Raw genomic sequence first — 22,134 nt, 5'->3', positions numbered from 1 at the left:
CCTCGCCCCCACCCGGGGCTGCGGGAGCCGGCGGGGAGCGGGCGGGGGGGCGGCGCCGCCTCCCCTCGGGCCGCAGCTTGAAGGGCCCCCCCCCCCCCCCCCCGCCAAGGGAGGAGCCGGCGCGGCCTCGGGCCTCCCTCCGCTGCCGCAGCCCCGCGCCGCGGGTCTCGGCCGGCCTCACCGCCGCCTTACTCGGAGTAGGTGTTTCGGAGCGGCAGGCTGAGCCCCCGGACCGCGCTCCTCCGCCCAGGACCCCCAGGGCACGGGGGCGCGCCCCCACCTCCCGGGGCCGTGGCTCCCCGGCAGCCGTGACCAGAGCGGGCAGTGACCGGGCACCAGGAGCCGCTCCGGAGCCTACCGCAGCGTCCTGAAGCGCTGGGAAGAGCCCCCTCAAGAACCGCTGCCCCGGTGCGGCGGATACCGAGGGTAACCACCCCCTGGCTCTGGGCTGCTGCACCCACAGGGGCACAGCCCCCAGCACAGCCCCTTGGCCCTGGCAGGGGGACCCGCGCTGGCATCAGCCACAGCGGCGCTGGAGCCGGCAAGGTACCAGGTCCAAAATTATGTTCCCACCTTATTCTACAATCGTGTTTGGAACAGAACTTTACACACACAGCATGATTTGGCAATCTTTATATCCACAATACATCATAACCATGCACAAAAATCAAGTGATGTGTATATTTACAAAGTGAATTGCACTTAACACAGGAACCAGGAATAAAAGTAAATGAAAGGAACCTCTCTTCTGGGTTGCATAAAGGTCCAGCGCTATTTATAGCCTACAAAGCCTGATAGACAACACTACTGTGCATTATCTGACCAGTTTAAAATAAGAATTACTGTTATTCATTGAAACAGTGCAGCCCTGGAGACACTCATTTCATGGAATCATTCCATTAATCACCATTCCGACTGTATTATCTATTATGACGCTATTAAGAGTCTGCAAGTCAAGAGACTCCAACCTCAGCCCTGACTCACTGTATTTTACTTGAAGGACAGTTAGTCTTCACCTCTAATTGCCTGTTTTTTCTTTTCTTATTTGAAATTCAGGCCCCTACCTTTAATACTGTTTTTCCTAGTTTATGAAGGAAAAAGGCCTCCCTAAGTGACTGAGTCACTTCATTAGGATCTTTTTTCTTCTACAGAGACCAGAACCTCTAAGCAAGCTCTTCCTTCATGCTTGGAAGGGAAACGATCACCAAGCACAGCTAAGACTCAACCACTAACAGCCCACAAGCAGATCACATCCACAACTTCTGCAACAGTACAGCATGCAGGAATCAAAGCATCAGGAAGCAAAAAGACCTACTGTACAGTTTTCCAAGCGGCTTTTGGTAAGCGACCTACTCAAATAAAAGGCACAGACCAATCCTCACCATCCTGGCACGTCCAGCTGAGAGAGCTGTCCCCTGTTCGCACAAGAATGCCCTGTTACCAGCCTTTCCACATACTGTGGGGTCACTACAAGCGATCCAACAGAACAGCACCCAGCCTGGGGGGATCTCTAGGATGCAGCAGTCTTTCTGCTGCCTCTAACCTGCCAGAAGTGCTGAGAAGCAGCCACGGGGGAAGAAGGGATCACAGCGCCTTTTCCTTCCCCCGAATTCTGATGGTCTCCGCAGCACACGCTTTTTAACAAAGCAGCAAGCAGTCACTCATCAACTGGATTTTGACATTTGTACAAGTATAGAGCTTTAAAACTTCCCTATGAACCAAACTTTCTTGTCCTGTGCAGGCTACAGACAAACTCTCGGTGGAGATCCCAGACTTTAACTCACCTAGTCTGCAAGCATCTGACTCAAGAGGAAGAAAAGAAGTTAGATCGAGGCAGTTTACTCAATGAATTTATTTTACCAATTACCCCTTTGTGTGCTCACTACCAAATCACTTTTATGTGTGAATTTTGGCCTTTACTCTCCCCATAATTAACAGGGTAGTTAGCAGAAAAGACTCCCGTCGAATTCTGCATTGGAAAGTATGGTCTAAATACCAGCAGGAGCCTTCAACTGCGGTTTATATTACTAACACCGGGTGGTAAGCACCCGGTGCTTTTTAGTGTTACTTTTCAATAGTTAAATGAAAGTCATCCTCAACATCCACGTAAAGCAAGGATAGCACGTGTTCCTTCCTTCACAGGCAGCCTTCCTGTCATCAGGAGTTTTACGTAAGCCAAGTTCTGCCCTCAAACCTCTTATGGCAGACGGAAGACAGCTGGAACCTTTTCTACTCTCCTGACAGTAATACTGAGAGACACAGAGCCAGCGAAGTCGCAGTATGAAAGCAGTCCAGGTGAGGTTACATTTAACTGTTATTTTCACATCAGGAAAGCACGGGTAAGGAGTCTGGCCTACGGGGGAGCTTCCTTGAACATCAGAGAGCTCTTCAACGGTTCAAGCTTCCCCAGGATTCCTCCAAGTCTTCCCCTCTGCAATGTCAGTAGCCATCACCAACAGCGGTTTGGGTTGTAGCTACAGTTTCCGAGGAGTGCACAATGCTTTCAGCAGGACACCAGGGTGCTCAAAATCAAAAGCATTTTCCCGTCTATGCACAGGAAGACAGTTTTACCGGGCAGAACTGGTCCACTGTCCTTTTTCTCTTGGCACTAATGTCCCTGTGCTGAGTCTAGGCAAGAGCATCTCAAACCCACAGAAGAGCTGCGTCTCTTCAGTGCCGGGAGAGCAGCACAACCATCGGGGAAGGAGTCCATACCTAGTCTAACGGACTGCACGACCACAGCAGATAAAGCCACTGCTTAGTGGACAGCGCTCACAGAAGCTGTGTATGCACACACGCTTCCCACGTCCCAGGTACGCCCAACAGTCCTGCAGCAAAAGGCGGTAGGCCTTCCTACGTCACACAACAGATCTCAAAACCAACCCAGCCCCCCTGGCATGAACAGCACGGGTCCCCGATCCACCTGCTTGGAGGGGGCTTCAGTCAACGCACAACGAAGTTGTAGAAGCTCTCTTCAATACCCATATAACAGCACTTAAGCCCTAGACATGAACCTTTTGTTGGGACTCTGAGGCAAAGTTTAGAGCCTTCTACAAAGTCAAAGACTAAAGAAAATCTCTTCTAAGAGACAAGGAAGTGACTAAACTGCTTCTCAGCTTCTCATACCAGGCCAGATTGATTTGAGAAACTTCATGTTAAGAACAGGAATTGCAGCGTGAACACGTTAATACATCACCCTGAACTAACAAGTCTTCTTAACAGCATGATTCTTCCTCATGCTGTTCAACTCATTTCTTTATAAAAAGTTTTGCTCAAAATTAAGGAGCCCAGCTCCACTAGTGCCCACCTGTTCTTGAATGAAATATTTTCAGTATCTCAGAATTTTCCTTTCTCTCTGATGCTGTGCTCATCCGCCAGCCTTCTAAACACTGACTGCGCATCACATTCTGGTCTAGGACCACCAAAAAGGAGACGTCTCCAGTTCCCACCAGCTGCACCTTCTCTCAACTGGATGCTATTAAAGTAAATACCAGTGTTGAAAGTGCTTCCCGAACTGGGACGCCCTTAGGACAGAGCACCGCGATGCCTAAAAAGGAATTCATATCCTCATTCGATGGGATTAGGCTGCAAGCGTGCACCCCTTCACCTTGAATGTATCCTCTAAACAAAGCTGAAAGTGGAAGTGCTAGGCACCACCTGCACCCTTCGCTGTGAACTATAGCCCTCCAGGTGCATACAGTACAAAATTAAAGGCATTGGTCTGGAAGTCTTATAAAAGAAAAGCCATCAGAGTTAACCGCCCTTAATTTTATTACACAACCAGACAGAACAGTTGAGACTGGAATGTCAGATTTCCCCTTCAAGCACAATTCACAGTTTCATATTTGCTTTGTATCAGAAAAGAAAAATCAACTCACTAATAGGCAGGTAGGATTCATCAAGTGAGGTACAGTCTCAGAATACAGAGCAAAAATTCACTGCAAATTGCTTCACTAGCCTTCAGAGAGCAGCAGATGGTCTCCAACTCTTCCTTGAGACAGTTTCACCCAGTATTTGCCTCATCATAGCATTCAGCGTATACCGGAGGGGATGCAAGTGTGCAAGAGCTAGCGAATGCTGAAAAGCCGTCATAGAAGATTTTCACAAGCTAGCAAGAGACTGACTACACGAAGTTGTGGTAACATTCTTCCCATTCAGCAAAACAAAGTATTCTAGTAGTTAGCCCTGCTGATGACAATCTGTTACATCAGGTGAAGTACAATCATTTGAGAATTACAGTCTGCAATTCAGTAAAACAGAATAAGAAGAAACCAACAGGTTAGTACGTATTATGTGAAATCTTAATATTATGCGTTTTAGTAGAGGTCAAGAAGATTATGCACAAGGTCGATAGTGAAAGATCATGAAGAGAAAGTTCAAGATGCTATGGTTCTGCAGAAGTTTTACAAAATGTATAAAGTATTGTGTTTTTCTACAACAACCAAAACCCTTACAAGTGCAGGTATATACATGACATGAAAATATTGCTTCACTCACTCAAACAGGGGTAGGAGAGATCTAGAGAAAAAGCAGCATGCAAAAAAATCCTGGAACTACAGAAGATCCTGCTTTCAGACACTGACCTACAGTACAAAATAAGCCTACTTGTACAGTTGCAAAAGGTTTCTGAAATCAATATGCTGGCACTTACTGTACAATAATGTTAACTGATTAACATAAGCCATGAATAAATATTAAGCCACTTCATAAAGCCTGCACAAGCAGCACAGGCATTCATGGTGGCAGAGAAAGCAATGCAGACATACTTCATTGTTCCCAAATAAGAAGAGAGAAAGATTTCCCAAGCAGGAAACAGTAAACTACACAGCCAGACTAACTGTATTAGGGGTAATTACATAATAAGTAATGTTATTTTCAACAGCTTTCTTATGTGTGTGCAGCCACTAAAAACCTCACTGTGAGACTTTATCAGGACAGAAAACAGAGCATTTGGTAGGATAGCTATTTTCTTTTAATTTCTCCCCCATGTTCACAGAAACACAAGGAAAAAAAAATCTGACTATGGGAGGAAAAAACCTTGTCACCTAAATGTAGTTATTTCTTCAACTGTTATAGTCACGTCCCCATGGTTTCTCTCTCAGAGAAAAAACCCCAAAACCATCTGAGGAGAGCGTTTCATGGGATAATATCCAGCAGCAGATGTTCCAACACAAACATGTCTATCAGATCAGTGCCTACATTTCAAGCCCAAAAGTCACCACACTGAAGGGGATTTCAGAGGCAGGGGACTGTTAGCCCTACAAGTAAAGCTCTAAGATGGAAGGGAGGACTTGGGAACGGGGTAAAGGAGGGGAGAGGGAGTCACTGAATCACAGGAGATAAGAAGTGCACACAGGTTTCTAAATGAAGCACAGACGAAGTGAAGGACACAAGAGTCATCTACAGGAGGTCACAGATTCTGACAGCACTGGAGTTTGTTGGATTTCTGTCCGTCGGTCGTTGGTGGGACACTGATGTCGACTACGTTGTTGCCAGGAGACTCATCGTGTGCAGACCGATCTGCAATCTGCTTCTGCGAAACAATGCGGTAGATTTCTGAAATGAGAACAGAGTTGTTAGGGCCCAGAAGGACGCTGCCTCCGACAGAGCGCGTGCACATGTCAGGGCAAGCTGTCAAAGAAGATGCTAGAACCCAAGAACGAGAAGATTTTAACTTGAGAGCTGTGAAAGGGAACCTATTCTGACCAGCTGTGGCATGTAACATCTGGCTAGCTTTCCGGCTCTGTGTGGACATGCCAGCTCTGTCTGGAAAAGTTATTCAGACAAGATTCCGTACTGTCTTCCACAACAGCGCTTCCTATCACGTTCTTTTTGACTCCATGAACACGGGTATTACTAAAAGGCTTTTTAAATGAGAAAGGAGCAGGAACGCTCATTTCTAAAATAGGGAATCATCTTATTTTTGATTAAAAAATGGGCAACAATCTAGAAACACCAATCAACAGGATGCTTGCAAAACGTCATTGCGCAGCAGCAATGCCGGTTATCTAGTTCACACTTCAGCTTCTGGCAAGCTGCTACTACCAAATGACAGAAATGCCTGCTCCTCTCCGCAACAATCAGTTTTTCCACCTATGACAGTAAAAAGCCACATGGTTCCATAAAGCCCCATATTGATCCGAAAATGCTTTTCCTGAGAGAATTAACTTATTTGACTCAAATTAATTTATGCCTGAAAGCACACAGATCCACAAAGCTGTAACCGCTGAAGAGAGGCTGCCAGGTTAAAAGCTTTCCGAAACAAACCATTTCAAGTGCACAGTTAGTAAAAATAATTGAAGTTGAAAGATTTTTAAATTACTTATTTCACCGACTATAAGCCCTTGTTCCAACTTCCCTCTATTGTGAGACAGGAAAAGGGCAAGTACCTCCCTGGAAGTCTGCGGTAAATATTATGGTCACATTCATCCAGCCACAGCCTCAAAGCAGCAACACCCAAAGTCTTTAGCAAGGATTAAAAATCATGGAGGACTTTGTTTATGTTTTGGGTTGGTTTGGTTTTGTTTTAAAAGAAGCTGCACATATTTACATTGTTCAAAATGGAAACCTTGAACCTAGGACTGATCTCCTTGCCACTGGCTACCTTCAGCTCTTCTGGCTGAAAGGGATGAGGAGAGCTCTGCAGAGATTGTCACATCCCCCTTCGTTCGTGCTCAGCGGTGTATTTCAACACTAGCTGTTCAGAGTCACTGCCAAGCCCTCTGCTCTTTGGGGCAGCATCTGTTTGGGGTGTTGTTCCCCCTCCCCGAGTCTTTAGTGATCCCTCAGACTGGTGGCCAGTAAGGAAACTCCTGTCTTGCTGCTCCGGCCCTCTTCCCTCCTCCAAGTCCTCTGCGGTTGCTCCCAGCTCACTGCTCGACACAGCACATTTTCCCAGGTTTCCCCTCCTCCCCTCGAAGGATGATTCTCCCCCAGGTAATCACATTAGGAATAGCCTTTCCAGGACTACCCAGTCTTACTAGCCACACCCCCACTGTACCTGGACAATCTCAACACTTTTGGGAGCCCAGGATGCTGCTAAGAGATCGTGTTTTGAGTTTAGCTTGCCCAGGCCTGACCTCAGCTCGAGTTCTGGCTCCCTGAGCACCTTATCTGCTGTAGCAGACTGTACTGGGGCTCTCTCCTAGAGCAACCTTAGGCCATCTTCTCCGCCAAGGCTCAGTCTCAGGACAACACTGCAAGGGAAGACAGGATGGATGGTGACGCCTAGAGCACCAAAATCACGGCTACCATCTCAAAGCGCCAGGCAAGTTGCCTCAGGTCCAGCCAAGCGTCACAGATAAGCAGCGAATCCGTAAGGCTGCCGTGCGCAGGAGACAGTCCCAGCTCAGGCACCGGGCGGTCTTCTCAACGGCTTTGTCGCAACAGCAATGTTCTCCAGTTGCCTCACCAGTAGCTCTAATAACTCAACAAAAGTCTTGCTAGGCAGCAAATATAACCCATTCCTAGTCTGTCAGGCTTTTTACTTACAGGAGCAGCTTGGCTATCCTTTTTCTCCTGCCTGCCTCTTTTTGGTCTTCTTCCTCTAATTGCGACACATTTCTGGTACCAACAGAGTTGGCCAGCACCAGACCTAGCGATCCCAACACTTCGTACTGCTTCCCTGCACACCTCTGCAAAAGAAACCTAAAAGAGCCTGCCTTACAGAATTCACCGTATTAAAATTCGGCTTTTTTCCTAGTAATAGGCTCTCCTTCATACATAATCAAGAAACAATAATACAAAGCCAATTCTTTGGTCAGCGTCCAATAAGCAACACACAGCAGAGACATCCTGATAACCAAGTAGAACCAGAGCAAAGGCCCGTTCTTGTTTAACTGAAACCAGTACCTGGTCACAATAAAGCTCAGAAAATGCTCGTCTTGAGATGCTGTGGGACGTGTACATCAGGCACAACTTCACAAAACAGCGTACAGGGGTGAGACTGTAGCGACAGTTTATCGGTCTACAATTCAGCTATGGTAAGCTATAGTCGGGAATTGGATCTTGCCAACTCTTTGTGTTCACGGCATGGATCTTAAAGAGCTTTTCAAGAGACAGAACACACACACTGACAATTATATGGCATTTTCCCCTCTTTAGGACAAGATTCAGATCTCATGCGGCAGCCAGAGGTAGAACAGTAATCCAATACCTGTTTGATAGCCCTCTTCCTATTTAGAAAGGATTCTTAAGGGTTCTTTGCCAACTACCAATTACTTCATTTTAGGAGTGAGAGACTATGCTTTGAAATATTAAATTCCCTGCCGCCTCAAACAGTATTTTGAGATATGACCACTGCAGAACACCGAGTGGAAGGCAGAGTCTCTGAAAGCAGAGATGCTCGAGTTTATCAGGGTTTGTTAGCTCCAGTTCAGCAGTCCTACAGGCCCGTGCTGGTTTCCTTCAGACACCCTCGGCCGTGACAGCACCATGCTCCCCAGGACTCTGCTTCCGAGGATTAGCTCGGGCACAGAGCTACCCAAACGCAGTCACCTCAGACTGGTGCCAGAATAACACATCCTCTGGAACACAAAGTGCTAAAGCACAGAGTGCTGACACACTCATACACACTAAAGTCTAACTAAAATTAGAGTAAGATTAGGCCAAATCCCAAGTTCGGGAAAAGTTACCCACCGCAACTGAAGTAACAACACAGAGATGAGCAGCGCTTATTTTAAGCGTCTCTCTTGCTCCGTGTGCTTCCCACTTGTGCTGCCTGTAGGCTACGTATCTCCCAGCACATATCCCCACCACCTCAACCCTGTTCGTCCTCCTTCTCCTACCTCACGACCATACACCTCACGCTTCTCAGCCAACCTCACTTTGAAGGAAATCAGCAAGTTCCCCATGTGCTGCGTGTAGCCTAGGACAGAGCTGCACTCTTCCAGAGGCCAAATGAGTGCTCAAGCTCAAATTTGCAAAACACCAGCTGGAAATCCCTGTGAGCCTACCAACAAACGTGCTTTGGCCATGGCTTAGCACAGTAAGGAGGATGTGCTGGTGTACCTACAGCAATAAAGCTTTACTGGTGAACCCTAGGCCTCATGTGCAGTAGGGAGCTCCCTTACTCCGGGACCAAGAAAACACATGCAGGCAACAGCTTGATCTTAAGGAATGGAAATTCTAAACCCCAGTCTGAAAGAGGAAAAAAGCAAGTAGTAGAGTACTACTACCCGGAACAACCCTGATACTACATGCAGTGGACCTACTGCCTGAGCCACCCAGCATTCCCACACACACAGCAAGTCTGAAGCTGCAACTGGACACTGTGCACTCAGTAGCCACATCTACAGCAGTTACACATGTTGAGGAACATTCTTGGGCAGTGGAAATCATAAGCCCTGGCCTCATTTTGGCCTGTGACCACTACCACGTGCTTAGACAATTCCTGGGACTCTTCAGGGCCGTTCCCAGAAGGCAGCCTGCCTGCAGCTACGCCGTTGGCGCAGTCACCTACAACCCCTGCCATCAGCTGAGAACAAGATCTCTGCAGCCTGGACAAAAATCTGATGTACCAGTCTGCTTTGGTGCAAGAGAACACACTGGAACATTTAACTTCCTAGCATGGCTGTGGCTTCACTACCTAGATTGTGTGCAGGCACAGAACTACTCATGCCTTTATAACAGTGCTATTGCAATAGCATGAATTTATGGAACATCAGGAAACTAGAAACCTCCAGATTCTTGGGCAGAAAGGTATGTGTGGGGTGGGAGGCAGAACAAAAAGGTAAGAGTAGAAGGCTTGCAAACTAACCATCATTCCCAACATTCATTTCCAAAACATTCTAGGTAACTGCAAAACATGCCCACGCAGAAGATCCGCTACCTCGGGAGGTCTCCTGAAGCCACAACAAACCATACCTGTGAGGATGTTCTTGAAGGCTTCTTCTACATTTGTTGAATCCAGAGCAGAAGTTTCAATAAAAGATAAGTTATTTTTTTCTGTAATAAATAACAAGTGGTTCAGTTAAAAACTTTAACAGCACTTTATTTCACCTTTACTTTGAGGTTTTCACCTTTATTTTTAGGCCAAAGCAGCCAGGGCACAGTCTTTTTTATTTTTTTCCCCATTACACTAGGAACAATTTGGTGCACTATTTATTTAGCTACTAGCGTTTCAGCAGCGTCACCTTTGACCACTGCCTTTCCATAGCGCGAGAGTATTTTCCTCACTGCAGCCCTTGTTCGGTCAAGCAATGCAATATTATTCTCATCTGGCTCCAGCTCTCTCCTAGCAAGGAGCAAGAGCTCACCTTGAGCAAAAGCATGTCGTCTGCAACAGGAGTCACAATTCTCCTCTGCAACCCCAAAAAGGTGAACTTTCCTCATCAGACCCCACCTCCAAAGTACAATAAAACCCCTAGTAATACAGTCTATTTTCTTCTTTCCTCTTACAATGCAAAAGATATATTTTTTTTTATTAAAAAACAACAACAACAACAACAAGATTGTGATTAACACCCAAACATCACACCTAGAATGGTACTGTACCACCTGCCCAGAAATAGGCAAATTTTAGTCATAGAGCTTAAATGGCAATTGAATGATGTACCATCACTAGCTATTTAAAACAGCCTTGGTAGGAAGTCAGGGGCAAAAATAAGACATTGAACCAAGTAAACAAGTAATGCACTATCTACGCTCCCTGATAATTTGTTTTGCTTCTCTTATCGACTTCACTTCTCATCCATGTGAAAATTTATAGTTTTTTTACTAACCACAGGGTACTTGCTTACTAGCAAACTTCAGAAAACGCATTTATGCAAGCCCTAGTAATAGTCCTAGAAGGCTTTTAAAGGCTATACATTTAAATTCCACCTCCAAGCTTGACAGCCACACAAAACTAAGCTGAATGTCCCTGGGCCTATAAGGGCAAAAGCGTATTTGACCAGGGCTCTGCAAGGTAAGGCAGAGAGAGAGCTCGTGCAGTGGCAGCAGCCCTCGTAACCCACTTGATTCCTCCCAAAAATTGATAATCTCCAAGTTTGATGATCCCTGCATTTAAATGAAACTAGACGGCACTCCTATATGCATCAGTGCTCTGGAGCAGAAACCGCACCACCTAAGAGAAGGTTTGGCATTCGTTTGCAGCTGTCCGCATTGATATGTACGCAGTAGAACCAGGCCTCTAGGAAGGAAGGAAAGACATTTTCTGTTGTGATATTTTATATTTATATTGTGAAATTTTCCCATCTAAATGTTGCTGACTGTTTCTAGCCTTGCTAGAGGAAGCGTTTAATCTTCAGCTATCAGGCGGCTCAAGGACAGTGTTTCAAAAACAGGTACTACCACTAGATTTAAAAACAAAACAAAAAAAAAAACCAAAAAAAAAAACCAAAACCACACAACAACAAACCAACCACACACACTATTTAATAAGCCGAGATATTTTCACCTTAAAAAAAAAAAAAAAACAAAAAACAAAAAACCTTAAATGCCTTTTTTAAGGTCAAAAATAAAACTTGAAGTGAAAGTTCAGTACTAGACAACAGTAGCATGATTACAGCTTGCACCAACACCATCAAGTTCGGAAAGCAGCCACCCCAGTCTACAAACCTGCAAAAGCCCGGGCCTCGTCAGTGGGCACAGCTCTCAGATGGCGGAGGTCGCTCTTGTTACCCACCAGCATGATGACGATATTGTTGTCTGCGTGATCTCGAAGCTCCTTTAGCCAGCGCTCCACATTCTCATAGGTGAGATGTTTGGCAATGTCATAGACGAGAAGAGCCCCAACAGCACCGCGGTAATATCTGAAACCATAAGGCACATTCCTTTACGGAGAGCTCTGTCCGAGTTACACCAACAAAGCTGGTGTCTCGCTCTTCTCTACTCCTTACTACTAAAAAGTTAAAAACATTCCCTCTCACTTTGGAAAAAGTTGCAGTGATGCAAATCCTGTTGTTGGGTTGGTTTTTTTAAAGCCTAAAACCAAGTTCCAAATGCTGTTTTTTTTAAATGGCATTCCTAAAAAATTCCAATGTACGTAACAAAACGCTGAAGAGGCTGCGGAAGCCGTGACATTTTTAGTCTGCTAAAACAGTGCAAGAAAACTCACAACGCATTTCAGAATCAGTACTGCTAGAAGGTTTTTGTGAAGTTGTAACTTACTTTTCTACCCAGAAAATAGTCCTTAGTAAAAGGTCAGTATTTCTTGCTGATCTTTCAAATACCTCCTATCCCTCTTAAAAATTAAAGAGGGGGACTCTGGGCTATATTGACACTTATTCGGAAGCCCATAATCCGAGAGCAGAGTTTGCTGCCTCAGTGCAGCTTTGGGCCCATTTCAACTCAAGCCAAGGGCTCAGGACAGCGCAAGCCCACCTACATCAGCAATACTGTAACGTCCGTATCTCTTCCAGACAGCCCTACCATTTCTCCTCTGCTCCACCAGCACCGGTCCGACACGTCGTTGCACTGATTCAGGGCACCAAGTCAGCAGAAAACATTCACTTTTTACTGCTGGTTGGCGTTCTGCTGGCTTAGCAAGCTGAACTGGCCTAGCGATCTGTCAGGCAAGAGCTGATGCCAGCGCAGAGGAGAGGCAGGATCACAGGACTACAGATGCATGGATTCCCATCAGCCACGTCTGCGGTGGAAGCAGACTCAGCCAGCAGTTTTTCTGCTACGCTTTTACAGCGGTAAGAACAATTTATGGGCCACAAAAAAAAAAAATCTGAAAAACACGCTAACAATTATGGAAAAGATGCAATTTGAAATCGCCACTTACATCTGCTTCTGCATTACTTTGCTTTTGCGTTCCTTCCCTAGAGATTACTCTCTTTGGGCTCCATGCTCTTCTAGTTTTCTCCCATCTATTCTGCACTACCCTATTTCACCTCAATGAAAAAGATTCCCCTTACCTTGAGTTTAATACAAATGGCTCAATCTGTGCATGATTCAGAAGCAAGTTTGTACCTTTAAAAACTGATATACATCTGTAACACTAAAAAATTTCAACTCGCTGATCAGAATATGCCCTGGATAACTAGGCCTGCCAATAGGGTTTTCTTTTTTTCCTCTGAAAGACACTTTTGCTTACTACCTGCATAGAAACAGGTACACCCAGAGGTTACATAGAATCACAGAATGCTTTGGGATGGAAGGGACCTTTAAAGCCCACCCAGTCCAACCCCCTGCCATGGGCAGGGACATCTTCAACCAGATCAGGGTGCTCACAGCCCCGTCCAGCCTGGCCTTGAATGTTTCCAGGGATGGGGCATCTCCCACCTCTCTGGGCAACCCCTGCCAGTGTTTCACCACCCTCACCATGAAAAATTTCTTCCTTATATCCAGTCTGAATCTTCCCTCTTTTAGTTTAAAACCATTCCCCCTTGTCCTATCGCTACTGCCCCTGCTAAAAAGTCTGTCCCCATCTTTCCTATAAGCCCCCTTTAAGCACTGAAAGGCCGCAATCAGCTCTCCCCGCAGCCTCCTCCTCTCCAGGCTGAACCCCCCCAGCTCTCAGCCTGTCCTCACAGCAGAGCTGGGCCACCCTCGGAGCATTTCGGTGGCTTCCTCTGGCCCCGCTCCAACAGCTCCATGTCCTTCCCGTGCTGAGGACCCCCGAGCTGGACGCAGGGCTCCAGGGGGGTCTCCCCAGAGCGGAGCAGAGGGGCAGAATCCCCTCCCTCGCCCCGCTGCCCACGCTGCGGGGGATGCAGCCCAGGAGACGCTTGGCTTTCTGGGCTGCAAGCGCACATTGCCGGCCCACGGCCAGCTTTTCATCTATCAGCACCCCCAAGTCCCTCTCCTCAGGGCTGCTCTCCATCCCTCCATCCCCCAGCCTGTGCTGATGCCGGGGGTTGCCCCCACCCAGGAGCAGGACCCTGCCCTTGGCCTTGCTGAACCCCCTGAGGCTCACACAGGCCCCCCTCTCCAGCCTGCCCAGGTCCCTCTGGACGCCACCCCCGTCCCTCAGGCGTGTCTGCTGCACCCCTCAGCCTGGTGTCACCTGCAAACGTGCCGAGGGTGCACTCGATCCCGCTGTCTGTGTCGTTGATGAAGATATTGAACAGCACTGGCCCCAGTACGGACCCCTGAGGGACACCACTCGTCACTGGTCTCCATCTGGACATCGAGCCATTGGCCACTACCCTCTGGATGCAACCATCCAGCCAATTCCTTATCCACCGAACAGTCCGCCCATCAAATCCATATCCTTCCAATTTAGAGAGGAGGATATTGTGGGGGATCGCGCCAAAGGCCTTACAGAAGTCCAGATAGATGACATCTGTAGTTACTCCATCACAGAAGGCCACTAGGTTGGTCAGGCAGGACTTGCCCTTGGTGAAGCCGTGCTGGCCATCCCGAATCACCTCCCTGTCCTCCATGTGCCTTAGCATGGATTCCAGGAGGATCTGTTCCATGATCTTCCCGGGCAGAGAGGCGAAGCTGACAGGTTGGTAGTTCCCAGGGTCCTCCTTTCTACCCTTTTTAAAAACATCTTAAGACACTGCCTGGATTAACAAGGTGCCATACGTGAAAGCTTCTCAGCACCACTGTTCTGAACAGGGATGTGCCTAATGCTGCAGAGTCAGCATTATCGGAGTTGCCTTCCTACTTACCCGTTACTCAGCATGCACTCTTGGACCTAATCTTCAGGACTGTGACTAACCCAAAGTCAGTGAGATTTCAAGGGAGTCTGTGGCTGCAGACTGTCCTAAAAATACCCTCAATCTCAAGATTGAGGGGGCAATGAAGACCAGAAGCCACTGGCATTATGGTAAGCTACCATGCCTGGACCAAAACCTGCTGCCAAACAGTACCCAGCTCCCCTCAGAAATGACACTCACTCCATGGGACGAAGATAGCACATCCAGGGTAGGTAAAAACCCCAAATCACAAGACGCAAACAGAACTTCCCACACTTCTGATTTAACCTGGCATTTTTTTCTATAATAGTATCATTAGAATCTAAAAATTACTTTCATTATATTAATCAAGGAACACAAAAGTATTTGCTATCTTATGACTTGGATCTATGCTGAAGTCTGTCATAATGATTTTGTCATGTGTCCCAACTACGTTTCACTAATTCTCTACCCATAAATTTATCTGTACCATCTCTGCTGGAATTCTGCTGTTAGCCTGAGCAAAGACATAGTACTCACGCTGAGGTAATGGCACGGTATCGCTCCTGTCCTGCGGTATCCCAGATCTGTGCTTTTATCGTCTTCCCATCCACCTGGATGCTCCTGGTGGCAAATTCCACCCCAATGGTGCTCTTACTCTCCAGATTGAACTCATTGCGTGTGAAACGGGACAGAAGATTACTCTTCCCAACTCCAGAGTCTCCAATCAACACAACTGAAAGAAAAGACATTATTTTCACGATTAATTCTTCATACCAGCATTACATGGTGCAGCGGTGCTACCCGGCTGCTATGCCACCTTGCAGGCACGACCCAGAGGTGTTGCACAGCCAGAGAAACACAGGAGAAAGTCATGCTGACAACACCTCAGACTTCACTACTCACAGCTTGCTTCCCCAGCCCCAAAACAGCCCCAAGCCTTTTTGTTGCCAGCAGCTGCTCAGTTCCTCAGAGATGGAAATGAGAAATTGCTACAGCGACTGTCAACAGCTAAACGTTGCTTCGGCGGCCCCAAGCCAGCGCCAGTAACGAGAGGTAACTATATGGCCCTTGCATCCTCGACCTTTTGCAGAAGGCAGCTGCAACCCACGTTTTAAGAAACACTACAGTCAAGAACATGGCAACAGGCGACCTGTATGCCTGACAAAAAGCCTGTGTACAGTATTAGTCTACTCTATTTTTATTTTTTAAAAAAAAGAACAACACGGTAAGTAAACAATTATTTGCAGTCCCTGTTGGGGCCATACAGGGTGTTTTATTTCCATAATTTAATTCATAAATATGTTCACCACAAAAAGGGCAAAATAGGAGACATTTGATACTACGAACAAGACACAAAGCAAAGCAGAACTTCACCCAGCAAAACGAGTTCTAGTAGATCGCATGAGGAGTAAAAGATGAGCTAAAAATCTCTGCCTCCACACGAGGTGTTGCCATGTTAACAGAAAAACGTTAGTGCAGAGAGATCTTTAGCACACAGAACCCAGCTTTACTGTGAGGAATTGTGAAAATAAAAGGTACATCTTGTAGGAGGAGTTTCCCCCTCCGCTGGGGCTGAAGCTCCCTGCCGATCCGGAGGCACGGCTCTGCCCCAGCAGGCTGCTGCTTCACACCCAGCCACGCCGCCCCGGGCTCTCCACGAGACCTCATCATCGACCCCAAAGAGAAGATCTGTCCTACGAGGTTCTTTACTACGCAGCTAATGCACCTACACGCATTTTCTTAAATCCCTGTATAACTGACTGGAGCAAGAAATACCTGAAGGCAAACGAGAATAAAAGCAACTAAGCCATCCTCCCTTAGTCTCAGCAAGTACGGTATCGTAGATGACACTGGTATTCAAGCTAACAGTCTCCTGGCTTCAGCAGAAGGAAGAAAGGCAGTCTCCGTGAGGCTTCTTCAACCTTGGGAATATTTCCTACTTCGGTTCAAAGTACAGATTTGTTGATCTTCCTCATTCATATGATCTGTTTTTCCTATAGAAAAGCAGACGTGGGCAGAAAACATTCCTGACCCCTCCACAACAAATTACACAAGACTCTTCTCGTTACACACTTCCAGAATGAGCTCACCAGCGTTCTCCCAGGGCCAAGGATCGCACTCGTCTTTTAGCGTTATTACAGCTTGTCTCTGCTCAGGCCGTTGTGTCAGGACACGGCTCCGGCAGCACGCTGCTCCACTTGTGCACCTCCCCACCTCCGCTAGCACATTCCCAAACTTCTGCCGTAGCCCTCGGTTACTCTGCTGCGACAGCCCCCGAGCTGCACGGGGAGATTGCTGAAACGCTCCGGACTCCCCCCGCAGCGTTTCATCCGCCTGACAGCGCAGATAGACGGACAATTGTGCTAGCACAGCTGAACAGTCAAAACACAACCGAGGCAGGAACAGGCAGCCAGTGGATGGTGGCAGGGCGCCACAACTCCCCACCCGGGATAGCTTAAATCAGCTCCTCGCAGCGCTCTGCCTTCGCTGGCAAACAGCCTAAGCCATTTTTTAGGGTTTGAGAATGGATATATATATATATATATATAAAAAAAAATATTACAAGTTTTAACTCTAGGATTTTGTTAGCTTTCTTTTCCAGACAAACAGTTTTTCATCCAATTCCACGGGGCGTTCCAAGAACAGGCCTAAGGTCACCCATCTTGCACAGCGATCTACTGGCTTGGAGTGGGCTGCACCCTACAGCAAAGCCCTGACCATAACCAGAAGGAGGTAAGAACACCCACCACACAAGCTAGACCAGCTTCGACAAACCCTGAAGCTTCCAACTGTTTCTGAAGGGAGTCACCATCTCATGAATCTGCAGCTCGAGAAAGCACAGCTGTCTTCCCAGGTCCCGGCCACCTCCTATCCTCTGGCATTTTAAAATTATCAGCTTTGTGCATAAACCGTGCAAACGGCTCTCAGGTCATTAACTCCATCTGTCGCGGGAAGAAAATTCAGGGGGTCCTGCACTACTTTAGCTGGTTACTCGCCTCTGCTGCAATCTGGCAGCAAAGCCCCAGGCTCCCCTTCACCAGTCTGCTCCACGTTCTAGCACAGCTTGCGAGAGCGCATTTTCGAGACATTACTGGATGCAGAAGTAACAAAGGAAGGCAACCAGATCCCAGCTCAGTGAATAATGTTCTCTCTACCTTACAGTCTCCACGTGCTTCTTGTTAATACTCAATCTCGAGCATTAAACGAGCATTTTCACTTCCAGGAGAAAGATGCAAAGACTGGAGGCCCACATGCAGACAGAACCCAGAAACTTTTATTTGCTATGGGAATTGAGCAAGATGATACCTTCAAGATTCTGGCCTAAGCGATTAGATCTTGGGAAAGCTCCTAAATTTGGGAACAGGCCACCAGACAGCGTTGCCTGTTCAAACGCAGAAGTCTCAACAGAGTAGAAAAGAAAGTTCCAAATCAGATCTAAGAGCCTGAATACTCCCTAAACACATCTCACCAGAACTGATGAAGTCACGCTCCCTAAACGACCTTTAGGGCCACACTGGTCATGGAAAGAGGCACTGGTTTGAACTTGGAAGTGACCTGGACTAACAACCAGCACCAGTCATCAGCAGATGGCCCTAAGTACCCAAGCAAGCCATGCTCAGTGCCCCGTTTCCATCCTGAGTCGTGGCACTGCTCCTTCAGTCTTTCCCGATTTTCTCTCTCCTCCACCGCACCGTGCCAGTCTGCGCGTCACCGTTCCCCACGTCCACCAACGGCAAAGCATTCCGATCTCTGTCACCATCATCGCTCTGCTTCCCGCGTCTTGTCAGGCCTCACAACCCTCAGACCTACAGCCGCCCGCGCAGAGCACAACCCCACCACCCGCACACCCGCTTCATCCTCAGGATCCTGGTACAAAGCAAGGGAGAGACAGAATTAAAAATCCAGGCCAATACATTGTTGGTAAGAAAACAAAAAAGATCAAGCTTATGATAGAATTTTAAATACACCAGTTTATTGTCTGGCAAAAATATATTCTTTTGAACAATCAAGAAGATTAAGACTCTCTCTAGCAGAGACCACATAAGCAGAGTTCATTATAAATATTAAGTACACAAGGTTGCCAGATATTAATGACTAATATGACACGCATTTGTTTTTAATAAGCACCGCCTTTGTTAGGCTTAAGCTCTAATCAGAGCAGTCTAAATTCCCACCAAGGTAAAAGAAAGCTCTTTTTTCTACCTGTGTTTTTTCCTTCCTTTTCATGAGCCAGCATACGTCTGCACAACCTCAGATTTAATTTTTAAAATAAACACTGATAACAGCTAATCTTCTTAAGAGGAAAATTAATGTGCAGATCACATTTTAATAGGTACAAGGCTTCCAATATTTTAACAACTATTAAAAGGTCATGAATTCAATTCCAGATCCAACCCATTCAAAACTCATCATGAAAAGTTCCTGCTTTTTAATCATCCCAGCTACGAAACTAATTGGGAACAGAGCCCTGAACCGCTGGCTTCGCTCGGTTACGTCACCGAAGCGCAGCTACAACGGGGTCCTCACAGCCGCCTCATTCTGCAGCTCTGCGTACAGAATTCAGCTTGTTCTCCCAAAGGTTGGCTCCGTCATTTTGTTAACAAACAACATTTTGTTGTGATCAATAAAATAAGCAGTTCTGCCTGCCGGGATGCACACAGAAGAAAGGGAAATTGGGAATAAAGATAAAGAGGCGCTAGTTTAGCAGAGCAGCTTTGACTATAACCACAGTCGCATCCCAGAGTGCCACCAAACCTTAAATTAGTTTTCGCCTACTGCGTGCCAGCCCCGATAAGCCAATACCGCTCGTCTCTCCCGCAGCCCTGTTGAAATGGCCGGTCCCAAAGCACAAGCTGGCGGACGATGCGAGCGGTCGTTCTCGTGTGCGAAGGAACACCAAGAACAGCGAGCCAGCTACGCACAGACACTGCTGTCACAAACTCCTGGGCCATTTTCACCCCTGAACAACTGTTTTATAGGCAGTATTTCACATGAAAGAGACTAACGATAAATGGGGCTCTTTGCCTTTTAAACTTTTCATAAAGCTGATTCATATAATCTATGCCAAATGACAGAAGTTCCTATACAAGCAGTTCCAGATCTTCCACTATATAAAAAAGTAAAAATTGTGACTTTAAAGCAACACTGCGTTCAATTGGAGTCATCCGAAATAATATTACAAAGCAAGGATGCAAATTTCTTAGCAAGCGCAACTGTAAAAGCTAAAATCAGAGCCCAACCAAACTCCCTTTGGAAATAGGTGGGGGGGGAAATGGTCAAACCTGAAATTTAATAAAAATAATCTTTCCCAGAACGCAACCCTTCACCATTATTTCTGCCTCTGACTGCTACATGTGCCTGATGGATGGCTTTTGAATTCAATTCTGTGTAGCTAAGAAGGGTCTAAACCAGAAGTCAATCAAACCCCTGGACACTATTTTTTTCATTATGTCAATTCCCCTTGATATTTAATTCCATTATTGGAGGGAGCAGAAGGGAAAGGAAGGCGAGTTGGTCCTACAGCGGCAACCTCATCCCCCTTGGTCCCATTTACATTCATTATTTCTTGCCTAGTCCCAAAAAGCCTAGAAGGAAGGAAGGAAGGAAGGAAGAGATGAGTAGATAGGGAAGGGGTTTTTTGCAGATTTGTTTATTTAAAAAAAAAAAAAATCCACACAGCTACCCCTACCCCTACCCAAAGGACGCACAGAAAAGGACAGTTCTCTCCCTGATTTTTCATTAAGTGAAGTGCTATGAAGTATGCCAAGTTACTGTGTGGTACCAACACAACAGCGTGGTTCGTGACCAAATAGCTTTAGGTTAAGTTTCACTCCAGATAAAATTAAAAATGCATTTCAAAGGGGCGTAAGCATTTTTAATGATGAATGCAGTTTTACCTACTTAATTGACTATTCACAGAAAGAAAAAAAAGAAATACAATTTTTAGGCTTTCAAGTTCCTGGCTATTAAATCACTTGGGAAACAGAGGGTGGAATGACTTCAGAGGGGAACTGGTTTAGACCCAGACAGTTTAGCATATTTTTGGAGGCTAGTCTTCTGCTTTATAGGCAGAGAAGAAATAAGGGTTTTCCCCCCCACACTGTCTTGAAGACTGCAAAACAAATACACCAAACAGGCAAATACATCCATAAAATATTTCCAACAGATGAGTAATTGCTCTTTCCTTTCATCAACGAGCAAGTGTGGAATCGCCGCTGCCCCGGTTAGGGGCCAGGTCCGTACAGCGTGCCCCGACACCGAACTCCGGGGAGATTTTCATGGCAGCAAGCGCATGCCCACGGCCTCCCAGACCACCCACGGATGGCAACGTTGGCCTCGCCTTTGGCAAGAGTGAACTCTTTGGATGAATCTGAGGGTTTCAGCCGTGCCACTGCAGGAGACCAAGCGTAAAACAAGTTGGGAAACACAAAGGTGAATGTTTTACACCCATCCACGCTATTCCTTAGGCCTCAAAGGCAGAGCTGTGGGAGAAAAGGTCAGCCCAGGCATCTTTACACACGCAGGACATCAACGATGATAAAAACCCCCTGGGCCAGCACAAGAGGAGCAGCACTAAACCCATCCGGCAGTTACCTATTTTCTCACACAACCCCTGCACGCAGCTGCTGGCCAACCCCAAATTGCACAAGCGTGGGGACAGAAGCGTTAAAACGACCCCGGGCAAAGCCAGATTCACGCTGCTGAGCTCCCTGGCTGCAGCTGTCAGCGCCCAGCCGCCAGCCGGGCCAGGAGCTCTCCACTGAAGCCCAAGTTTTTTCAGCCCCGGCTCGACACCGGGGGCGACCTCGCGGGCGACCCAGCCCAGCGGCCCCCGCGCCGGGCACAGCCCCCGGCTGGAAGCCCACGCCCCCCCGCCTCCCCTCCGGGCCCCGGCCCAGGCCCGGAACCTCTCCCCCACCCCAGCGCGGCCGCCGGGGATCGCAACCGCCCGGCTGCCAGCGCGCAGCCCCCGCCGCGGCGGGGCGGGGAAGGCCCGCGGGGCTCCCCCGCCGCGGGGCTCCGCCGCTCCCCCGCCGCAGCCCGGCAGCGAGCCCGGCGCCAGGCCCAGCCGGGCCCCGCGGCGGCGGGCGCTGCCCGCCAGGCCGCCCCGCGCACAAAGGCCGCGGCGGCCGCCCCGGGCCCGGGGCAGCGCGGCCTGACGGGCCGGGCCGGGGCGGGCCGGGCCCAGCGCCGCCGGGGCCCCGCCGGGGGGCGCGGCGCGGCGCGGCGCGGCGCGGGCGGCGGTACCTTTGAAGAGGTAGTCGTACTCGTCGTCGCGGGTGCCCATGGCGATGGCGGCGCCGACCCTCTGCTGCCAGGCACCGACCGCGGCCCAGCCGGGGGGGCCGCTCCCGCCGCCGCCTATCAGCGGCCGCCAGAGCCCGCAGGAGGCGGGCGGCGCGCCAGACCCATCAACCGCACCCAATAGGCGGCGGGCGCGCCCCTGACTGGCGGGCGGCGCTGCCCAATCGAAGGAGGGCAGCTGGGGAGGGGCGGGGCTGGGGTGCCTGAGCAGGGACCTGAGAGACGAGGCGGGGCCGGGACGCGGGGCGGGGCC

General features: G+C 48.1%; 2 protein-coding genes across 4 annotated transcripts in view; both read right to left on the bottom strand.

The window, feature by feature from the left end:
• The window catches only part of MARCHF2 (membrane associated ring-CH-type finger 2), a 43,902-nt gene extending 39,936 nt beyond the window's left edge, over nucleotides 1–3,966 (bottom strand). For both annotated transcript variants that reach the window (XM_082331390.1, XM_082331385.1), the window contains exon 1: nucleotides 3,879–3,966. In XM_082331390.1, the coding sequence (XP_082187516.1) occupies nucleotides 3,879–3,899 (21 nt within the window). In that variant the 5' untranslated portion in view covers nucleotides 3,900–3,966. The remainder of the gene's footprint in view (nucleotides 1–3,878) is intronic.
• On the bottom strand, nucleotides 618–21,948 carry RAB11B (RAB11B, member RAS oncogene family). Of its 2 annotated transcripts, XM_082331392.1 has the most exons (5): nucleotides 21,825–21,948; nucleotides 15,114–15,309; nucleotides 11,560–11,753; nucleotides 9,865–9,945; nucleotides 618–5,556 (listed from the first exon to the last, which is right to left on the bottom strand). In XM_082331392.1, the coding sequence occupies exons 1-5, from the start codon at nucleotides 21,862–21,864 to the stop codon at nucleotides 5,411–5,413; spliced, it is 657 nt and encodes a 218-aa protein (XP_082187518.1). In that variant the 5' UTR covers nucleotides 21,865–21,948; the 3' UTR covers nucleotides 618–5,410. The 2 variants fall into 2 exon arrangements, with proteins under 2 accessions (XP_082187518.1, XP_082187517.1); XM_082331391.1 differs by lacking the exons at nucleotides 618–5,556; nucleotides 9,865–9,945 and adding an exon at nucleotides 9,952–11,131 and having other exon boundaries at nucleotides 21,825–21,939.
• Between the last annotated feature and the right edge of the window lie 186 nt (nucleotides 21,949–22,134).

The sequence above is a fragment of the Platalea leucorodia genome (genome assembly GCF_965183815.1).
Source record: "Platalea leucorodia genome assembly, chromosome: 21".
In the NCBI taxonomy this organism is placed as follows: domain Eukaryota; kingdom Metazoa; phylum Chordata; class Aves; order Pelecaniformes; family Threskiornithidae; genus Platalea; species Platalea leucorodia.
Note: the sequence above shows the minus strand (reverse complement) of the source record. Positions and strands in the feature narration are given on the sequence as shown.

Coding starts and splice junctions, on each gene's coding strand:
- RAB11B (XM_082331392.1), bottom strand. CDS start 21,864: ATGGGCACCCGCGACGACGAGTACGACTACCTCTTCAAAG. Junction 9,946..11,559: donor CGAGGCCCGGGCTTTTGCAG/GTTTGTAGACTG, acceptor TATTTATTACAG/AAAAAAATAACTTATCTTTT. Junction 5,557..9,864: donor CTTCAAGAACATCCTCACAG/GTATGGTTTGTT, acceptor TTCTCATTTCAG/AAATCTACCGCATTGTTTCG.